The sequence below is a fragment of the Schistocerca nitens genome, chromosome 1 (assembly GCF_023898315.1).
Source record: "Schistocerca nitens isolate TAMUIC-IGC-003100 chromosome 1, iqSchNite1.1, whole genome shotgun sequence".
Classification (NCBI taxonomy): Eukaryota; Metazoa; Arthropoda; class Insecta; order Orthoptera; family Acrididae; genus Schistocerca; species Schistocerca nitens.
In genome coordinates, this window is record NC_064614.1 from 1,182,098,060 (window position 1) to 1,182,121,215 (window position 23,156).

The 23,156-nt window shown below is 40.4% G+C and overlaps 1 protein-coding gene across 2 annotated transcripts in view; it reads left to right on the forward strand.

Annotated features, from left to right (window-relative positions):
• The first annotated feature begins 1,200 nt into the window (after positions 1-1,200).
• LOC126200610 (pre-mRNA-processing factor 39) overlaps positions 1,201-23,156 on the forward strand; it is an 80,797-nt gene continuing 58,841 nt past the window's right edge. For both annotated transcript variants that reach the window (XM_049936722.1, XM_049936723.1), the window contains exons 1-5: positions 1,201-1,441; positions 1,647-1,786; positions 12,834-13,050; positions 19,072-19,856; positions 22,264-22,492. In XM_049936722.1, the coding sequence (XP_049792679.1) occupies positions 1,402-1,441; positions 1,647-1,786; positions 12,834-13,050; positions 19,072-19,856; positions 22,264-22,492 (1,411 nt within the window). In that variant the 5' untranslated portion in view covers positions 1,201-1,401. The remainder of the gene's footprint in view (positions 1,442-1,646; positions 1,787-12,833; positions 13,051-19,071; positions 19,857-22,263; positions 22,493-23,156) is intronic.

A 23,156-nucleotide genomic window follows, 5' to 3' on the forward strand; every position in this document is an offset into this window, starting at 1 on the left:
CTGCAGTCGGACTATTTTCCGTGTCCTTGGTGGCTCAGTCGGATATACTGTCCGCCATGTAACCCAGAGATCCTGGGCTCGAGTCCCGGTCGGGGCACAAATTTTCAACTGTCCCCTGTAAGCAGCTAAAGATCTGATTTCATTGTAATTTCATTCTTCGAGAGCTGCAAGATCACCAATGGTAGATATAAAACAAAACAGAGCTGATACCTTCATTTTATATAAATAAGAACATATGTCTGTGAACCAATTTTCATTTAACAACGCTTTAAGTGAAAAAGTCAGCCCTAATGATAGAGAGAAAAATACAGTTTTTTTGACATTAATAATTAGATGTGTAAGAGAAAAACTTAATGGGTAAGGTAACAAGTCTCTATTTATTCCCTTATAAATATTGTTTGAAGTGTCTGTAAGTAGATATTTTCGCTATAAAATAAAAAGTTAATGTTTTAAAATTTAATTTTCTTCTTAGCACTGCACCATACAAAATCTTATCAAGAACATACGTTTTGAGGTTTGCTTTGTCCTTTAAGGAACTTTATTGTTGTTAGTTTCTAAATTCTCGTGCTATACTCCAACTTTTTTGTATCACGGATGGCAACTCATAACCTCATATTGACCTGTCTGTACTGGCTTAAGCGAATTGACATGAAGGGACGTGACGAACAGCGTGAAAACTCCCTGACGGAAAGGTTCCTTTGCGTGACGACCTTAAATCAAATCTTGCATTTTTGTGATCCTATATTCTTCTGAAAGGCTAGTTTTATACGTTGGTTAAAGATGCATCGACTTCCCGGAACACACTATAAAACAAGTCTACAACAGGTTTGGCGTCGTTGGTAATTTCAGAACAACCAGTCGATAAGCAGGTGAATAAATTACAGGGATCACACTTCGAAAGACTTACTCGTTGCTGATTGAAATTATCTGTAATTTTTATCTAGATATGAATTGATTCCTGATGAAAAGGTCATAAATCTGTACACGATCGATATTTACCATATTTTCTAACATTTCCCCAAAATGAATTTTTGGAAAACTGTCTTTATTATTAATTTTTACATAATACATTGTTGAGGTAATGATTTTGGAAAGTATCTCGTAATAAAATATATACTGTGACAGTCTTAAGCTTATTTAACGCGCAGTTTTATTAGTTACACCTCTTTCGTAAATGACTGTATTTTATAGAATCTTTGAACTGTACCTCATGAGCTAAGATTTTCCGCCGTTGGCTGTAGAGTTGGGATTCGTTGTTATTAAAATCTTATTAGGTCGCAAAGCTTGGGAAGTATTTCGTGTAACTAACTGCTGGACGTTTTATTACCAACGTTGCATTGGTAGCGGAAAAAAATAAGCAGACATAGCACTGTAATACATTGTCTGTTTACTTAGAGGAAGATGGCGTCAGACGAGGAGGGTACGGTGGCAAGCGATGCAGGTAAGAGAAGAAATTGCATATACTGTTTAAAGTACAGCAGAGTCGTCTTTGCCTAATGTTTGTCAACTAGCAATCATCATCATCACGACTTTAATGCAAGGCTTGTAGATTTTCTGTGCTGTTACGTAACTTTCAGTGAATTCGTTCATGTTATTAACAATTTTCTCTACACCAGTTGTCATTGTGACATTTTGTTGTGTGGTAGCTGCACGTGGAACACGGGCATCAAAAACACCATCTTCCAAAAAGACTCGTACTAAGAAGATGAAGTCTAGTTCTGGGACTAGGTCAACCCGATCCAGAAAGGCAGCTGTCCATGCAGATTCTGATGATGATGTCGTGGAGGTAAGATTGCAGTCTTCACTTTTTTGTCAGAAATATATAAATGAACTTACAAAATTTTGTGTAGACAAGTTGTAGATGAAGATGGCAAACCTGTATGATAGTGTGTTGGTTATGGTGGCAGTTTAAACTATAGCGTTGCCCCAGGTGTCAGTTAGGTTTAAAGATAATTTGGTTGAGTTGCCAAAGCAAATGAATGTGACTACCAAATAGAATGACACATACTGTCCGTTCAGTTTTTAGCCCTTGAGTGGAGGAAGCTGATAGTGGAAGCTTGTGATTGGCTCGTAGTACACTGGCTACTGGGACAAGTCCTGCCTCCATGTCCTGGAGCAGCCAGCTCATGGCTTGTAAAAGAGACAAACATGTAAGGTTTGATGCATTGCAGAACTGACAAGGAGGCTGATGGCTAATCACTACAGTAACCAGCTATAGCCTCTAAGCTCATATTTATATAAAAAAAAAATGCTAGCAAACACTACGCGCAACACTGCACATGCAGCAACACTTTATTCACATTGGTTACTTATTGTTATTGTGCACAGAACTGTTGTGTAGCTAGTGTTGGCAATGAGTATAAATATTTTGGGTTGGCGTGAAGTTGGCTGACCTTCCATAAAGTATATGGCCAGTAGTGTTGCCTTAATTACACACTGCTTGTCATGTTTAATGTGCTTTCCATCTTAAAACGAAAAACTGCAAGGTAAATGCAGGAGCTGTGTTGGATAATGGATGAGTCTCAATTACTCTGGCGCATAATATTCATATAAACTACAAAAAATTAAAGGATAGTCCACTACTTGATTTTTAAAAAATTCAGGGATGGACCACTACTTAATTTCTACTGGTCTATGCAGTGACTAATATTGTGCAACATGTAGAAGCTTGGTGTTTTACAGTTGCTGTTCTTACGTATGTTGATATTGCAGAAGTCTGTGGTAGGCTTCTTGTTAGACATTTAATTTATATGTATCTGTAGAGAGAGAAATCTGAAATGATAAACCTACATTAAATGTGAATTCATCATGATACTTCGCGTGTACATGTCTTAGTATGTGGTACAGGTCACTGAAATTTGTTGAAATGGGTTTTGCAAGAAGGAAATTAGTTGGTTCTTGTGGGCTGTAGTAGAATAGGACATACAGAATACATATTTCAATTTTTACTCTATGGCGTACTCAAACTGAATAGGTGTCTCCCCCCATTATAATTTATATTCATATGTATAACACAGTACTATATGTTAAACAAGCAGCACTTGAGATATAATAGATCTTGAAGATTCATATTGTGTATCATTGTAATACTGTGAGTAATATTTTGTACCAGGTATATATACCCAGAAAATACGGGAAAAGCCTGAAATTTTTCATTGTTTTAGATTTCAGTTAAATTTATGTAATTTTGGCTAGTAAGCACTGATGCTCTAACAAAGAATTTTATTTTACCCAGCTACTGCAGCAGTAAAACATAAACAAGAGAACCTAAATAAAGCTTTAATCGCAAAGAAAATGTGCCATTTTCAATTAAAACCACAGTGTGTGCTGAAGCGCCTCCCTAGGGCAAAATGTCAGACTATGTAGTACTTCATAACAGCAAACTGCTTTCAATGCCAGGCCTCATTTCTGTTAGTGTGAAGTCACAACTGTTTACATTTCTAACAGGTCTTGGGAAAATGTCTCGAGTGATGGTCTGAGAAGTGTTACTTTCAAAGTAAATTTCCTTTTATTCGAGATGAATGAGAACGTGCTAAAAATTTTTTAAATCACAGAGTGTTAGACTCTGATTCAAAACTTTGAGGACCATGCACCTAGAAAAGTTTTAGGCCCAGAAGCCCAGCCGTTCATTTCAAATGTTACTGGCATGTTTGTGTTAGATTTATCTTGTAGGATAAAACATGCTACAAAAGATAAAAGCTCCAAGGTTGTTTTTCATATTCGTTTTAGTTATTTCATAGATTACAGAACAGGAAATAATGATGGCAGAAAGCATAATAATCACTTCAAAAATTTGAAGTGAATTCTTGAGCAGTTTCATATGTAATTGGCTTTTCTATGGAAAAGTCGATTTACTAAACAGAACAGGCATTCAGCCAGGTAGCCCACATAATTTGCGGTGCACAGCTGTGGAATTTATAATAGTGTTTATCAGAAACATTTAGCTGGTGCAATTTTATCTGTGCTCTTGGGCACCTGCCTAACCACAGCCTTGGGGTGGGGGACTGATAGTAAGAGTCAAAGCTTAACACTTCTTCTAGCTATACTGCAGAGATATTAATTTAAACCATTAACTTTTTCTATTTGTGCATTTGCAGTACTTAACAGTGATGTTGCTGTTGGCTGACTACATCATGTATCATATGCTCTGAATATGTGCTGTAATATGCACTGTAAATGTTGAGGTGCATCGAAGCTCTTTCCAAAAAAAAATTTTTCCCCCTCCTCGTCCAATGGGTTTCATTTCCTAAAGTGCCGGTAAGTTCTATGTCAGTGTATAAAACATTCACCATTCAAAGTAATGCAGCTCTGAGGGAAAGTATATTGTCACTTAACATAGAAAAGAAGTACTTTCACCAGGTGTATAGTGCATTTTTAACCAGTAAATGGGGAGATTTTTGTTTTCTTTTCCACGTACATAACATGTGTATGTTCTGGATTTTTTATATTGTTTATGATTATGGAAGTACTTTAATACAGAGTTGGGTGGGGCAAGGGAGCCTATATTGAAATTTTTGACTGCTTGGTAATGACTGTTTTTGAGGAGTGCTGTGCAGTACTGTATAATACACTGAAGAGCCAAAGAAACTGAAAACCTGCCTAATATCGTCTAGGGCACCTGCGAGCATGCAGAAACGTCTCAACACGACACTGCATGAACTCGATTAATGTCTGAAGTAGTGCTGGAGGGAATTGACATAATGAATCCTGCAGGGCTGTCCATAAATCCATGAGAGTACAATGGGGTGGAGAACTCTTCAGAACAGCACATTGCAAGGCATCCCAGATAAGCTCAATAATGTTCATGTCAGGGGAGTTTGGTGGCCATTGGAAGTGTTTAAACTCTGAAGAGAGTTCCTGGAGCCACTCTCTGGGATGTCGCATCATCCTGCTGGAATTGCCCAAATCTGTCGGAATGCACAATGGGCATGAATGGCTGCAGGTGATAAGACAGGATGCTTACGTATGTGTCACCTGTCAGTCGCATCTAGACGTATCTGGGGTCCCGTATCACTCCAACTGCACATGCCTCCACCAGCTTGAAAAGTCCACTGCTGACATGCAGGGTCCATGGATTCATGAGGTTTTGTCTATACCCATGCGCGTCCATCCGCGTTTCCTGTCATCAACAGTCCAATGTCTATGTTGACAAGCTCAAGCGAGGCGTAAAGCTTTGTGTCGTGTCGTCATCAAGGGTACACGGGTGGGCCTTCGGCTCCGAAAGCCCATATCGCTGATGTTTCGTTGGAAGAGTGCACGCTGACTCTTGTTGAAGGTCCACCATTGGAATCTGCAGCAATTTGTGGAAGCGTCACACTCAGTCATGTTGAATGATTCTCTTCGGTCCGCTTCTTGCAGGCTATTTTTCTGGCTGCAGCAAAGTTGGAGATTTGATGTTTTAGCGGATTCGTGATATTCACGGTAAACTTGTGAAATAGTCGTACAGGAAAATTCCCACGTAATTGCTACCTCAGAGATGATGAGTTCCATTGTTCGTGCATTGACCATAACACCACATTCAAACTCGCTTAAATCTCGATAACCTGCCATTGTGGCAGCAGTAACCAATCTAACAGCTGTGCCAGACACTTGTTGTCTTATGTAGGTGTTGCCACCCGCAGTGCTGTATTCTGCCTGTTTACATCTCTCTGTATCTGAATAGGCATGAATATACCGGTTTCTTTGATGCTTCAGTGTATAACAATACAAAGGAAATTTATAATGCCCAACAGCCTCTTGTATTTGCAGCCACCTTGACAAATGTTGCAACAAAGACAATGCAGATCCAGTAAATGAGATCAGCATAACCCCTTCAGAGAAATTTACTGCAGACCTGGCTAGACAATCTGCAGGAACCTTCTTTTGCAGTCCGACGATGAGCTGCGCGCCAATTTAGAGCGGTGAGGTGTACATTTTGTCCGGTGTGTCCACCATGGTCCGAAGGATAATCAGGCTGCCACCGGTGCCTTGATCTTGGCCTTTGAGGCTGATATATTGCCTGAGAAGGTCAAGGTGATGGTCTACCAGTGTGATGTAAAGCCCTATATTCCTCCCCTGATGCAGTGCTTTAAGTGCTGGGAGTTCAATTTGAACGCCTGCATCCTATGCGTGTGACATCGTCTTATGCCACCGCTACACCAGTTCTGGCACCATCAGCTCCACCAACACGGGTCACCTTTCAGAGCCGGAAGACTACCCCTTCCCCTCTTTATGGTGCGGGGCATTTCCCTCCCTGTTGCTCCTGCACCACCTACTTCGGTGGCAACACTCCCCCCTCCCAACCATCAGGGATGCCCGTCCCCACTTCTAAGCCGGAGAAGCGCAAGCCTTCTTCGGCTTCTCTTGCTAGGAAGGGGTCCCTTGGGTCATTCCCTTCCCAGGTTTCTTCTAGTGGGAAAGAAGACACCTGCCAGTGGCTGAAGAGCCCAAAAACAGCTGGTCATAGGGCTTCACACTCGTCCTCAGTCCCGGAGACTGAGCCAGTGAAGTCCTCCCAGCCAGGGAAACCCAAGGATCAGCAAGAGAAATCCAAAAAAGAAAACCCCCAAGACCAAGGAAATTGCGGTGGCACCCACACCACTGCTACCTATAAGCTCTGCTGCTGAGTATGGGATGGAGATTTTGGTGTCTGCTGAGGACCTAGATCTCGCCAGACCCCTCAGACACGATGGATATAGACTGCTCGGGCAATAAATCGGTGGTAGCAGGTGACTCTGAGGTGTAAACTGCCTCATTGAATGTTCCATGCCTTCCCAGTCTCACAGTGTCATCCTCCATTGGGATTGCGGCAATTTTTTTTTTTTCCCCACCACCTGGCTGAGCTACGGCAACTGTTAAGATTTACACTTGCTATCTGCATTGTCCTCCAGGAAATCTGGTTTCCAGCAATGTGGACGCCTGTCCTCCGCAGCTATAAGGGATATTACAGAAACCGTAGTGACTATAATAGTGTCAGGTGGAATTTGTGTTTATGTCCTAAACTTGGTCTGTAGTGAATATGTGCCCCTTCAAACCCCTCTTGAAGCTGTTGCTGTCAGAATGAAGACGATGCAGGAAATAACTGTCTGCAATGTATATCTTCCTCCAGATGGTGCAGTACCCCTGAATGTAGTAGCTGCACTGATTAACTCCCTAATCCTTTCCTACTTCTGGGAGATTTTAATGCCCACAACCCCTTGTGGGGTAGTACCATACTTATTGGATAAGGCAGAGATGTCGAAACTTTACTGTCGCAATTCGACCTCTGCCTCTTAAATAAAATACTGCAGCTGCCACACATTTCAGTGTAGCTCATGGTAGTTACTCGGTCATTGATTATCAATTAGCAGCCCAGGACCTCTCCCATCCATCCACTGGAGAGCACATGACGACCTGTGTGGTAGTGACCACTTCCCCATCTTCCTGTCACTGCCCCTGCATCAGGCGCATGGATGCCTGCCCAATGGGCTTTGAACAAGGCAGACTGGGGAACTTTCACATCTGCTGGCACCATGGAATCTCCTCCACACAGTAACATTGATGTGATGGTTGAGAAGGTGACTAGCAAAATTGTTTCTGCGGCAGAAAATGTGATCCCTCGCTCTTTAGGGTGCCCGAGGCGTAGGGCAGTCCCTTGGTGGTTGCTGAAGCAATTAAGGAGTGTTGGCGAGCCTTACAGCAGCATAAGTGGCACCCTTCCCTGGAGCACCTCATAGCCTTTAAACAGCTCCGTGCTTGTGCTCGCTACCTTATCAAACGACGGAAGGAGGAGTGTTGGGAGAGATAAGTCTCCACCATTGGGTGCCACACGTCGCCTTCCTAAGTCTGGGCAAAGGTCAAATGTCTTTTCGGGTACCAGGCTCCAACAGCTGTCCCCGGTGTTACTATAAATGGCGAGTTATGTACCAACGCAAACGTGACTGCCGAGCACTGAGCTCGAGCCTCTACGTCGGAGAATTACCCCCCCCCCCCCCCCCTCAACCTTTCACACACTCAAACGACAGCTGGAAGGGAATGTCCTCTCATTCACTACATGCTGCATTGAATCCTATAAATGCCCCATTTACATAGTGGGAGCTCCTCAGTGCTCCTTGCACATTGCCCCGGCACAGGTTCTGGGCCTGATCGCATCCCCAGCCAGATGATTAAACATCTCTTATCTGACTACAAGCGACATCTTCTCGTCTCGCCATCTTCAACCAGGTCTGGTGCGATGGTGTCTTTCCATTGCAGTGGCGGGCAAGCACCATCATTCTGGTACCCAAAACCCAGTTACAACCCACTTTATGTGGATAACTATCAGCCTCACCAACGTTCTTTGTAAGCTGGTGGAATGTATGGTATGTCGGCGGTTGGATTGAGTCCTGGAGTCACGTGGCTAGCTGGCTCCATGTCAGGGCAGCTTCCGCCAGGGTTGCTCTACCATTGATAATCTTGTGTCTATCAAGTCTGCCATCCAAACTGCCTTTTCCAGACGGCAACACCTGATTGCCATCTTTTTTGACTTATGTAAAGCATACGACACGACTTGGCATCGTCATATCCTTGCCACATCGTATGAGTGAGGTCTCTGGGGACCACTCCCGATTTTTATCCAAAACTTCCTGTCGCTCCGTACTTCCCGTGTCCAAGTTGGTTACTCCCATAGTTCCATCCATATCCTGGAGAATGGAGTCCCGCTGGGCTCTGTATTGAGTCTCTCTCTATTTTTAGTGGCCATTAACAGTCCAGCAGCAGCTGTCGGGCCCTCAGTCTCACTTTCTCTGTACGCAGACTACTTCTGCATTTTGTACTGCTGCTCCAGTACTGTTGTTGCTGTGCGGCGCCTCCAGGGAGCCATCCACAAGGTGCAGTCATGGGCTGTAGCCTACGGTTCCCATTTTTCAGCCGCAAAGTCGTGTGTCATGCACTTCTGTCGGAGTCGTACTGTTCATCCGGAACCCGCACTTTACCTTAATGACAATCCATTCACTGTAGTGGAGACATATCAATTCCTAGGACTGGTTTTTGACGCTCAATTGACTTAGCTCCCTCATCTTAGTCAGCTTAAGCAGAAGTGCTGGCAGCACCTGAATGCCCTCTGTTGCCTGAGCAACACCAGTTGGGGTGCAGATCACTCTATGCTGCTGCAGCTCTACAAAGCCCTTCTGCAATCCTGAATTGACTATGGAAGTGTGGTTTATTGCATTGCATTGCATTGCATTGCATTTACTCGACCATGTGCAACACTGTGGGGTTCGATTAGTGGCAGGAGCTTCTAGGAAGAGTCCGGTGACCAGCGTACTGGTGGAGGCTGGTGTCCCTCCGCTGCAGATAAGACTTGTGCAACTGCTCGCCAGTTACGCAGCACACATTCATAGTTCCCCTGAGCATCTGAATTACAGTCTCGCCTTTTCCCACCTGTGGCAGTCCATCTCCCACATCGGTGGTCCATATTGGGGCTAACGATTGCGGTTTGTGCACGTTCCCTTCTCTCCGAACTGGAGTCCTTCCCCTTACCACCTCTACTTGCGGTCTGTTCATGTATGCCTCCATGGTGTATGCCTCAGCTGCAGCTTTGTCTGGACATTTTGCATGGCCCTAAGGACTCCGTTAACCCCGCCACTCTCAGCTGTCACTTCTTCTCGATTTTTGGCATGTTCTGGGGCTCTGAAGTGGTTTACACAGACGGCTCAATGGCTGATGGTCATGTAGGCTTCGCATGTGTTCATGGAGGACATATTGAACAGCACTCCTTGCAAGTTAGCTGCAGTGTTTTCACTGCAGACCTGGCGGCCATATCTCATGCTCTTGAGCACATCCGCTCATGCCCTGGTGAGTCATTTCTCCTGTGTACTGATTCATTGAGCAGTCTACAAGCTATCAACCGGTGCTACCCTCGCCACCCTCTGGTAGCGTCCATTCAGGAGTCCATCTATGCCCTGGAACAGTCCCGCTGTTCCGTGGTTTTTGTGTGGACCTCAGGACACGTCGGAATCCCTGGCAATGAACTTGCCGACAGGCTGGCCAAACAGGCGACGCGGAAACAGCTTCTGGAGATAGGCATCTCCGAAGCTGACCTGCGTTCTGTCTTACTCCACAAGGTTTTCTGGCTTTGGGAGACTGAACGTCATAACAGCACGCACAACAAACTCCATGTCATTAAGGAGACTATGGATGTGTGGAAGTCTTCCATGCAGGTCTCTCGCAGGGAATCAGTTGTTCTCTGCCGGCTCCGCATTGGCCATACGCGGCTAACGCATGGTTACCTACTCTGTTGTGAGGACCAACCTCCATGTCGCTGTGGCTCCCAAATGACAGTCGTCCACGTCTTGCTGGACTGTCCACTTTTAGGCACCCTGTGCCAGACTTTTAACTTTCTCAACACCCTGCCTTCGGCATTGGGCGACAATGCCTGCTCAGCAGCTTTAGTTTTATGTTTTATCTTGGAGAGTGGGTTTTATACTTCTATCTAGGTTTCAGCGCATGTCCTTTGTCCCTCTTTGTCCTCTGTCCTAGTGCTTTTAGGGTGGAGGTTTTAATATATTGCAGAGTGGCTAGCTTTCCCTTTTTATTCTCATGGTTGGTCAGCAACTGTAATCTGCTTTCATGATTTACTCTCCTCTGTTACTAGTGTCTCTCTGTTTTCTTGTCCTCTTTTGTTACTTTTAGTGTTTGTTGCCTTCCCTTCATTCTTGTGGCTTTCCCTTTCTTTCCCTTTTGTGTTATATGTTTCGTCTGTTTTTATTCTCACACTTGTGGCCTTGTTTTATTGTAAACAAGGGACCGATGACCTTGTAGTTCGGTCCCTTCTCCCGCCTCTAAACAAACCTGCCTACCTTCTCCAAGTCCCTGTTTTTAGCTGTCTTTCCTTCCTTTGCTTGGGCTTAACATATAATTGTTTTCAACTTTTTGTGGTCTACAATTCAGACTTACGCGCATATAAGTGTAGTTGTTTTTGTGCCCTAAAACAAAGCAAACAAACACTGGTTCCTATTAGATCACTGAAGTTCAGCAGTGTTGGATGTGGCTAGTACTTCTATTGGTGGCTGTATGGGTACGCGGCATGCTGTTCACAATTTTTCTTGTCCTTATTACACCAGAATGGACAAGAGGAGTTGGTGGTGTAAAGTACCTTATCACCAGTCTTTGTGCCAGTGTTTCCTGCACACACACACACACACACACACACACACACACACACACCACACCACACAATTAGTCATCTACACATAACAAATGCACTTATACACACAGCTCTTTACTTCGTGAAGAAAAGGTGCCTACGGGTGCAAAGGACAAGGAAAATGTTTCCAATTAGACAGCTGAACGTGCTCTTCGGGGTCTCCCAACCATTCATGCTATATCACTTGACTTTTAATGAACCACGTACAACCTGTAGATAGTAAATCTTCCAAGGTGGGTGTAATATGTCTGATGGAATGGTACCTATCATGTAGAACAGTAATCTGCTGTAATGTATTGCTCAACTTGCTTTGAAATATCTGAAGTAGTTCCATAACTCATAGCTGACTTACTTCTGTTGCAGAGGAGACAATTTAAAGCCTCTGGGCCTTTCCATATATACTGAGGCTGGGGTAATGCATTTGATGTGCATCATATTGTAAAAAGTATTTCTGCCAGTGATAGGAGAGACAGTGAAATCAACATTGTCTAACATATTAACAGCATGTTTACCTTAGGACAGGCCCTTTGTGGGACAAGCCCCTCGGAATGGTAAACTGTGGAGAGCTCCACCTGTTGAACTTCTTAAACAATAGCTCACGTAACAACTGCAAATAAATACACATGTAATAAACTGAAAATAACTCCACTCTATGTTGGTGAGCTCAGTTTTTGTCTACTCACCTGGATAGGAACTATTGGTGAGGTACAATCTCAGTATTGTGAAAAGCAAGCAGTAGTCATGGTGGGGAAGATAGCCTTTCTGGAAGAATGCTACAGCTGCAGTACAGAATGACTGAGTCAGTTTACCCTCTAACAGTGTGTAGAGATGTATGTAGATTCTGTTCATATTTTTCTTGTGTTTGTGGTATTAGTTACTCGTGTGTGTTCCATGTAGTGCGAATACAGTTTGTGGAAAATAAACCCCCACCCACCCACCCACCTTGTTCATGTAGTGTCCCCCCCATTGATTCATAAGGTGTTTTGTGGAGGACCAGTGTAACTTTGTAAATTACCATGTAGTTGCATTTTGTGTGCAGTGGGAGTAGATTGCGGAGAATTGCCTACCCCCTGTTCAGTTCGTAGACCTTTGATGGAGGGAACTGCACGACCTGTGTGGTGACGACGTGCCTTCCCTTGCGCTTCTACTGTCCACCTCTACCCCCTCCCCCTCCCTGTGGCAACCACAAAAACAATTTATTGCTTAATAAGGCTCAACTGCACTTAGATTTCATATACACTTTTAATGTTTGTCCTGAACCCACTTTATTTAATAGTAAACATTAATTTTATACCATTAAGGCAGTATTTTTAATAATTTTGTAATTTTTTCATCTGCTGCAACATGGAAACTGTTAGAGCAAAAAATGAATAAGACCTTATGTAAAGGTTTCTTTCTTTTGTAGGAAATTTATTGTAGTTTAATTTTGTTCGCCCCAGCACCCCAGTGTTCACACCCAACTTGTTGGAATTTTTAGTATCCTGTTCATGGGACTCCCCTACCACTCTACAAAAATAGTAAGACAACACAAAATTTTTTCCCTAATTTTCTGTTGTTGACTGGACTGCTTTGTATTGTGTGTGTGTGTGTGTGTGTGTGTGTGTGTGTGTGTGTGTGAGAGAGAGAGAGAGAGAGAGAGAGAGAGAGAGAGAGAGAGAGAGAGATTAAAAAAACCTTATTTTTATAACAGGAGACAGAGGAGAAGATTGGAGATGAGGATGAAATTGCTCCTGCCATTGTGACAGAAGTGCCAGAAGCTGTTGTTGAAGAAAGCATTGTAGAAGAAAATGGAGTTGTCTTTAATGATGCTGATGGCAACTGTATTGTTGAAGAAATATGCACAGAAGTGCAAGAACCTGATGATGAGTGTTCCCAACATGAAATTTTTCCCTCTTCAGGAAAGAATGGTAAGTGTATGTGCAAACTTTATTTTTAAGTATTATGCTGTTTCACGTCAGTAACTAAGTATTTCATCCTGTGCTGTTGGAATTATGTGGTAATCGACAGAAAGGCGATCCCTGTCATCTGGCACCACTGTTGTCAGCTTTTGACTGTAAAGCCTAAATGTCTGCAGACGAAAACAGTCATCTTCAGAGCAGCAATAGCAGTAAGGCTTTCCCGTAGAAACGTACGCAAAATCATGTTGCATGATTGGTTGAGTTAGAATTGTACAGCAACTGCACCAAGCCCTCTACAAATGTTGTGGTCTTCTTTTGCTGTCTCTATTATAACTACTATTCTGCACCAGAGATGAAGTAATGGGAACATCATACCTTGGGAATGAGAATGGAAGTGAATCAAGTGTAAATCTGATTAAAGTGTGGGTGCATAATAGTGAATGAAATGTCATGAGAAATTCCATGCCGAGAGTTGCCAGTATTTTACAGTAATGAATGCCAGGCAAGTGATGAGAATTTATCTGAAAAGAATCTAGGAAAATAAATCACAAATTAGTCAGAACAGTAAAAGATAATTGAACTGTCATTGTTTAATATTTACATATTTAGAAAGCACTGTTAACAGTGAGTTGCATCAAGCATATGGAAAAAATTGTGGCCAACTGGAGCTCTAATACAACCTTTGTGTTTCATCTCTTGTGTGTGGCTTTAGTATGTTATCAGTAATTTATTGTTAATTGAGAATGATGATAATGTAACTCAAACTAGTTGTTACGTAAAATTGAAAGCTAATAATGTGAATAAATTAGACTGGCATAAAGTTGTTGGGTTGGTTAATGCAAATGAGAGCTAATAATCAAGGCAATAGATGCAAGATAATATGGCAGCAGTAACTTTGTAGTTGAGATAAAGATCCCAAGTGTAGTAGTAGAGTTGAGGAAGTGAGTGTTTGAAGTTCAGCTTGACTTGCAAAAAAATTTACTAAGAGGCCTTGATGGCAAACAAGAAAATATAAATAACCTTTCAACAGGACAGTGCACATGCTCACAAAGGTTACCAGATTTGATACACCTATTTACATGTCTAAAAGATTTTTGGTTGGAAAAGTCTTCTGACATATGAAAATGTCATGGCAACACTATGGTGAGCAATAAAAACCATACGGAATCACATTTTCAAGATGGAACCTATTCACTGGAAAAAAAAGTTAGACTGACTGCAGTGATCAAAAGAGGGTCCTGTTCAGAAAAGAATGCTTTTTATATATTGTCAGGTGAGCAAATTTTATCCTTGGCCTTATTTATTCCACGCACGGTGTGCTGTACATTAATAAGTCGAGAAAGTCTTACTTGCTGACTGATGTATTGGGAAGCAGTTTCCTGCTCGTTTGTAAATAAGCTGAATTGTGCTTCACCTCTTCTCACTTACAAGAGGGTATTTTTGTTAACCCTACACAGATGTAAAACGGTTTTAACTTGATTCTCACCAATAAATTACATTAACATTTGTCTTTTTGAAATTCTTGCTGTATTATAACTGTCCAAAGTAATTATGTTTATACATGGGCATAGTTTAAAAGTTGTAATATACAGTGGAATAGAAGTCCACCGTCCTCGTCTATTTTATTAATTATTCATATGTTTTCTGCAAACATTGGTAGATCATAAACAGAAAACTACTGGTTTATTTTCTACTTTCTACAAGTTTTTCACTTTCCGCCAACTATATCTGGGCCATTCCATGCAAAGCGGTCTAATTTCGGAAAAAGTTCCCTCATAACCATCACAGATTTTGCTGAAATTTTCATGTGAACATTGGCACATGTTTCCAATGAACATTGGTATTTACTTTTCCTAGTTTAATATTTGCAGAGCTACAGTCATTTGTTTGACGCACAGTGCACCTGTGAGATTTTGGCAATTTTCAGTCATATCTCTGGCAATATTTTCTTGCAAGAAAGAAGACTAGGCCATCTTATACAACTTTTTGTGCTCTCTTAAACAAAAGAATAAAATTTCTGAGCAATTTTCATGTGGATAGGCTGAAGCAAAGTCGGCTGAAAAAATAAGACGCTTGGAAAAAATGTGACATTTAGCTTTTTATATCTCTGGTAGTAATTGTGGAATAAATCTAAAACATTGCATATAGTAACTTACTAATATAAGGTCTGAGAATATATAATTTTATTCTCTTACTGATTTCCAATAGTTTACCAACTAAAGGCAAAGTTAACTGGTTTTTGAAAAAAAGCTGCCAAAATGACGTTTTTTTTAACCCAGTTGTACAAGTCTCCTCCAAACTTAAAAAAGAACATGTTTTCAACCATGTAAAAACTAGATCTGATTTTGCAGTGTGAGCATATAAGGCCTAAAAAAGACAAGTTGGAGGTGCTTTGAAGACGGGTACATATTCTGCTGGTACTCAAATTACATCTGACATCTTTTATTATGTTCTATAATTGTTTAATGATGCCTGTCGTAGGTATCAGTTGTCCTGATGACTATGAAATGTGCTTGACTCAGAAAAACTGGAAAAAAAGTAGCTTTTCTGACGTTTCTACATCATTCACCCCTACAAAATTCTTATTATAAAGAATGATATGGAATAAGGAAACCAATAAAAACAATTACTTTCTCTTTTTTGTGGCTTTAATTATTTGAGCCAGTCACATTTGAAAAGCATAACCTTTTGGGTTCTGTCTTGTCAACATTTCTTCCCAAACATATACCATCAGTGACATCGTCTGACTGGCAGTATAGTTTTCCTCATGACATTCTACACAAAATTAATGAAACCTCTCAAAAATTAAAGTAGCTTGAAGTAAACATAAGCTTAGGGATTCTAAGAGATCTTTTCTAGCTTTTACCACTGGCACTTATAAAAATCAGTTATCAGGCTTGGGATCCTGAGTAAAGAAACACATTTGTTTGGGAACTTGCAGTAAAGAAACCCGTCTAAGGCTACTATTGCACAGCTATTGTGCTTGACCCCAGTAGTGATGGGGGTGCTGGTTTTTCTCACTTTTAAAGGAAACAGCATTACCATGGAGCATAGTAATAAATTTGTAAAATTTTTTATCAGTGCACTAGTGTTCCAAATACATCACAAACTATGTTATCATAAAGTATGCTATATCTTAAACTGGACTCGAACTAGCACCTCAATAGCATTACATAAAAAGACATACTAAAAATGATCTATAACACGAATTCATTCCAGAACGTCAGGAAGACTGCTATAAACTCCAACAAAGTTTGCAGTGTGACAAAGTAAAACCTGATGGCTATTTATATAATGTGTGCTGCAGCTGTTGTGCAACAGCTTCACTACCATGAACTCCACTGCCTTGGCATTGCACACTTAAGGCCAGGTTCTAGCCTAGGAAAAAATCGGCAAAGTTTGGATTTCTTATTTTTATTTTTCATGGGGACAGTGAAGACGTACAAAGGATTTGTTTGAGGATTATGGTTGGTCAAACTTTAAAATTTATTCTAGATTTTCAATAAAGCAATGGTGTCCATAATCTGGGTTTGATCCAGGGCCTGAGAGTTTTGAGGTGCACACACTGCATGCAGTGTAGCCCATCAGGAGTTGTCTGAAATCAAAAATGAATACCATCAGTCGATGCATTAAATTTATGGAAGCTTATTCCTGACCACAATGAAATAAATAAATAAATTTAATGATATGGTGCTAACTTTAATTTTAGTTCGATTTTTGGGGATTCATTTCACTCTTCATGGCTTTACAAAAAATAGTTAATATTAACAAATTTCATATATTATAGCTATAAGCTCCCACGGAAAGGGTTTACTTTTCGGGGGTCAAAGGTAGAAGTTAGTTGGTTGAACTGTTCTTATTTTATGCTGCACACAGTTTTGAAAAATCGTTTCTCGAGAAAAACCTGTTTAAAGTTTAGGGAAAACTTTTGTATGTATTATTAGTTCAGTTAGCATAAAACTACATGTTGTCATATATTTTTGATGTCACTGAATGCAAATCTGAGGTTAATTTTCAAAATTGCTAAACCAGTATGGCAGACAAAAAAACGTTTAGACCAAATTTGACCAAAATATGATGAAAAAATGTGTTTTTGTTATGTTTAGTCTGAAATATCAGTCTTTCCTTTGATTCGAATTGTTCGTGGAAAGCATTTCCCTCGTGCTTCTTGGTGAGAGAAGCCAATCTGGAATATGTTTGCATGCATACTGCAATATAAATCATTTTGTGATGTTTTCTACCAGAGCTGGGCTTCTCCAGCTGAGATTTTCCCACAGCACCTGTGACACTGTTTGAGACAAAGGGCTGTAGAAACTATTATAACTCTAAGATTAAAAAAACCTTTTCATCCCGACATTATAGACGCATATACACTTCGAAAATTAATTTAAAAACTGAATTTTCGACCATTTTTAATGAGAACCAGTTCCTAAATTGTGAAGTTTATAACCAGTTTGTTTCTTAGTTATAGCAGAAAAAACAGACTGAAATGCCACAATGAGTCATGACAGACATCTCTCTTTTTAAGTTTGTTGAGTTATTCGCACTTAATTTTGCTTCATAGTCGTCAAGGTTTTTGGTATTACCTTCCGCAGATAGTACTAAACAATTGTAGAACGTAATAAAAGGTGTCAGATTTGAGTAACAGGGAAATATGTGCCATTTTCAATGCACTTCCACCATGTTGTTGTTTTTAGGACCTTACATGTTCGCATTGCAAAACTAGATCTAGTTCTTACATAGTTGATCTTTCGAATGAAAAATGGTATAAAAGGGTTTGCAGAAGACAGTTGGGTAAAAGTTGGTGAAAAACATCCCTTTTTGGCATTCTTTAGAAAAATTATGATCTTTGTCTTCCATTTATGAACTATTGGAAAGCAATATGTGAATGAAATTCTATATCCTAAGACCTGCTACTGGCAAGTTATTGTGTACAAAGTTTCAGATTTATCCCACAATTATTTCTGGAGATACAAAAAGTGGAACTTTATTATTATTATTATTTTAAACAACTTTACTTTAAATTCTCCATATGAAAATTCCTCTGAAAATCTGGTTAATGTTGTTGTTATTTTACTTAAGAGAGCGCAAAAAGTTGTAGAAGATGGCATAGTTTTCTTCCAAGAAAATATTGCTGGAGATTTTGTGTCAGTTGTCGAAAACTCAAGAGTGCCTTGTCGATAGCTGCACTGTAGGGTCAAACAAATGACTCAGTCTGTGGAAGTATTTAATTTAGGATTATTAAACTTTACCAGTGTTTGTTGGGAAAGTGTACGAATGTTCATACAAAATTTCGTCAAAATCCATGGTCCTGCGGGAACATCTAGACCACTTGCCATTGAATGACTCATCTGTAACTAAAAAGTTGACGTGTGTGTGTGTGTGTGTGTGTGTGTGTGTGTGTGTGTGTGTGTCTGGAGTGGGAGAGGGAGGGGCAGTGAAGTGTTCATCAAAATTCTGTTTACACAAATAACATATGGCATAGCTTAAGTTAGAAGCTAGCTTTGTGCTGTAAAACAAATCGTGTCAATTTTTTAAATGAACATTTTGAGCCATTTTAAAAATTCAACTTCATTATTGTACTATTTACCTAGTTGTGCCCTATCCCCATGTGTGTACCCAAATGTGGAGGGTTGATTATGTCCCCAGTAGTTACATTTTTCAAGGCAGCAACTATTCAGGTAGTTTGATAATGTATAGCAGCCTCTCATATGACTCACTAGGATTCTGCAAACATTTAGCATGTAACTCATGCCAGTAATTCAGTAATTTAAATATATTTTATTTATGTGCACACTTTTATTCCAAATTGTTGGAATATTGTTGGCTTTTGAAACACGAGTTAGTGGCTTCATTTACGCACAACTCTTCAGCTGCAGATTTGGACAGTTTAATAATCATATTGTTTCAATCCCATCTGTATAAATACATGAATAAAACTATTTGAAGTAGTGGAACCACATAAGAGTTGCACTTAAAACATAGCCAGGTTTTGGGAACTTGACCATTCAATAGAATGTTTTGTTGCAGCTACTGAAGAGGCTGTTGTTCCAAAGACGGATGCTCCAGAACCTGTAAAGTCAGATGGTCCAGAACCTGCAAAGGGAGATGCTCCAGAACCTGCAAAGGTGGAAGTGCCAAAACTTGCAAAGGTGGAAGTGCCTAAAGTTGTAAAGACAGAGTTTCTAGAACCTGAAAAGGCAGAAGATCCAGAACCTGCAAAGGCAGAAGCTCCAGTGCCTTTGGAGGCAGATACTCTAGAGCCTGCAAAGGAGGACGCTCCAAAACCTTCAAAGTCGGAATTTCCAAAACATGGGAAGGCAGATGCTACAGAACCTGAGGATAACTTACAGCTATCCTCAAAGAAGTCATCTACTCGTTCCACTTCAGATGTAAAGACTGAAAAGAAGTCATCTACTCGTCCCACTTCAGATGTAAAGACCGAAAAGAAGTCATCTGCTCGTTCCAATTCAGATATAAAAACTGAGAAAAAGTCATCTACTCGTTCCACCACAGAGATAAAGACTGAGAACTTGTCGAGTGATGAAGAGAGCCAAGGTGCACTTGATTCAAAAACCAATACTGACTCAAAACCTGATATCACTTCAGATAGGCCTGTGCACATAAAGTCTGAAGACGACAGCCCATCAGAATCAGATTCAAAGGTAACTTCTGCAGAAATTGCTAATAAGATTCAAAGTCTCAAGAAAGAGAACGAGTCAACTAAAGAAACTTCAGACACTACCACTAGTTTGCCAGTGGACAAGCAGCTGGAACCTGATTCTAAAGAAGAAAAAGTAAAAGAAGAGAAGGAGGTTAGTGATATTCAGATAAAAAAGTCTACATATTTAGTGTATTTTAGTTATTATGAGGTATCTTTTAGGTGAAGGATTTGAAGTTGTGTGTGGCAATGTGAACTGCACAAGTATAGACACAGAAATCTTACCACCGGGAGGAGAGTACAAAGAGTTACTTATTTTTAATTTGTATTGTCTATTCATTGTCGGTGCAGTGTTCCCATTGGTTTTAGATGCCTAGTTTGCACAGAGCAATAATTTTAGGATATTAATTCACTCACATTGTTATGTCATGTCCACCTATCTTGAAAACTCTTTTGTTTTCCAAATTTTGCAGTAGTTGCTGGAAGTCAGGCGCACAGTGTAATATCCAATGGCAAAAATAAACGAGACTTCAAATTAATGTGACTTATACTCTCAAATAAGATTCAAAGTTCATATTAACACTCTTAATGTGGAGCACCACAATAATCTCATTGTGAAATGTCAAAACTGACAACTCGAGATACAAACAGAATGAATAGCGGTTCGACAGATAAGATTTTTCTGTTGTAATTTGGCAGCAGCAGTATTGTCACAGCATGCTCTTTTCCATGCTGCACTCCCATCTGTAAGCCACGACAGCACAGAATAACTGAATGACCAGTAGGTTCCACAATGTTGTAAAGCTGCAGCTGCTGCCCTTCCCTGAGGATGCACTGTGTCCATCACTGACCATTTAGACACTATGACAAAAACTTCCATACAGTCTGCCATCCTAAATTTCTTATCTAATAAAAATACCTTCAAATGTTGCAGTCACCACTCGTCCTTTAGGTAGATATATGGCAACACATCACTTTAGCAAAGTTATATGTTAAAATATAGCAATAAAACAAATTGGTTTAAAAAAATAAGAAAGCTGATGTTTATTACCAAATTATTTGTAAAACTACTTTCATCAGACTAAGTGCTAGCACAGAACTTAGAAGCACTTAAATACTCTGTCTACGTCATTACTCTGCACTTCACATCCAAGTGTTTACCAGAGGGTCCACAGAACCACTTAAACTGCTTCTTGAACATTCAACTTTAGAATAGAACAAACTGTGGGGAAATACAAATATCTTAATCTTTCCTTGTGACCTTTGATTTTTCTTATTTTAACAACATGATCACTTCTCCCTGTGTAGGTGGGCCCAACAAAATATTTGTGCATTTGGAGGAGAAAGAGGGTGATAATTGAAATTTTGTGAAAAGATCTCACGGCAGTGAAAAACGCCTTTGTTTTAGTGATTGCTATCCCAGCTCACGTATCACATCTGTGATGCTCTCTACACTGTTTCAAAATAATACAAAATGAACTGCCCATATTTGAGTGTTTTGATGTCCACCATCAACCCTATTGGTAAAGATCCCATACCGTGCAGCAACAGTGTAGAAGAGATGGGCCATTGTAGTGTAGGCAGTCTCTTCAGTAGATTTCTTGCATCCTCTAAGTGTTGTCAATAAAATGCAGTTTTTTGCTCATTTTTAATAAACGTCATTTTCTGTGTGATGGTTCAAGTTTAATTTGTTCGTAACTGTAAGCCCTATGTATTTAGTTTAATCAATAGTGTATAATTTTTTTTTTGTTTGTCATGTAACCAAAATTAATGGAGTATTTTTAGTTTTCATATGGGGTATGTCTCACTATTCGTTTATTATTCACATCAGTGTCCGCTTTTTGCACCATGCAGACAACTTTTCCGCATCATTTTTTAATTCATATTGATCATCTGATGACTTTTCTAGATGGTAAATGACATCATTGTGTGCTGACAATCTAAGACGGCTGCTCACATTGTGTGCCAAATTGTTCGTATAGATTAGGAGTGCAGAGGGCCTGAAAAGTTTCTTGGAGAACATCAGTTATCACTTAAGTTTCGCTCAGTCGTTTCCTGTAAGCTGCTATGAACTGTGTCCCTTCTGACAAGAAATCACAAACTTACTTGCCCAAATGAGACGATCCTCCATAGGTGTGCAGTCTCACTGGAAGCCATTTGGTGTGAAAATTGTAAAAAGCCTTGTGGAAATCTAGGAAGTTGAAATCAACTTTTGAGACATCGTGTTTATAGAACTTATTACATTGTGTAAGTAAAGGCTAGTTGTGTTTCACAAGAGTAATTTTGTCTGAATCTATTCTGACTGCCGATAGACATTTTCTTAGTGATATTCTATAACATTCAAACACAGTTATGTTCAAAAATTGTGATGTCAGTAACATGACTTGTAATTCAATGGGTTACTTCCCCCCCCCCCCCCCCCCCTTCCTCTGGTGTGCCCTGGAGGACTTTCCAGTCCTTGGCTATGGATTTTTCGTTAAATGAGCAGTTGCATGTGATTGCATCAGATTATCAAATATCATGTGTTACTGGTCTCATAAAATGTGCTTATGACATTACAGAGTAAATTCCCTGCTGAGCCTGACACTGAAATGGTTTCTGAAGATGAACTCCCAAATGAGACTTCAAAAGAACCTTTGGAGACAGAAGCGGTCTCTGATGAAGAGCTGCCAGAACCAGCAGTCACCACAGACCTACCAGAGACTGAAGCTGTCTCAGAGGATGAATTTCCCCCAGAGAAAACAGAACGCAAAAGAAAAATAGACACAAATAAGAAAAGTGATGGATCAGGTTTGTTCTTGAGTTTCACATATATGTTGTATTATGATTGTCTATGAATTTACACATTCCATTTTCACTCTTATTACTCAGTGTTTTGCCTCCATTATTAGAAGCTAAAATGATGCCAGGGGGCATCAAATTCATATTATCGAGGAAAAGCGCCTAGCATCCAGCGCACGTGGGTCTATCGATTACTCGTATGATTTTGGGCTCATCTCTGTTGGTTTTTGAACATTTTTGGCCAAATTCTAAGTTGATTTCTAAATGAATCATAAATTGATTTTTAATGCATGCATAGTGTGCGTGATATCTCTGCCAGGGGAATCCCCGTCGCATCTAGAAATAAACTTTCCTGTAGACAAAATGGACGGGTATATAAGAGCTGAGCGAATAAAGCCGAAAGGGTGTATGACAATCGCTGTTTATTTGGTTGACGGGGTTTGCAAGTTATCAGCATTGTTATAATTACTAGAGAATTCCATAGATTCAGGCTACAAGAGCGGAAATAAATGACTGACAGGAATAACGGGCAACAAAGATTACCTATTGTCTTCTCCGTGTAACCAAGAAAACGAAATTTTGGCAAAAACTTTTTGGCCAGACCGCTATACTACTGAGGGCCAGTTATACAGTCCCTGGCTAGCAGCCGCTAAAGTTCTATTCTGGGGGTAGC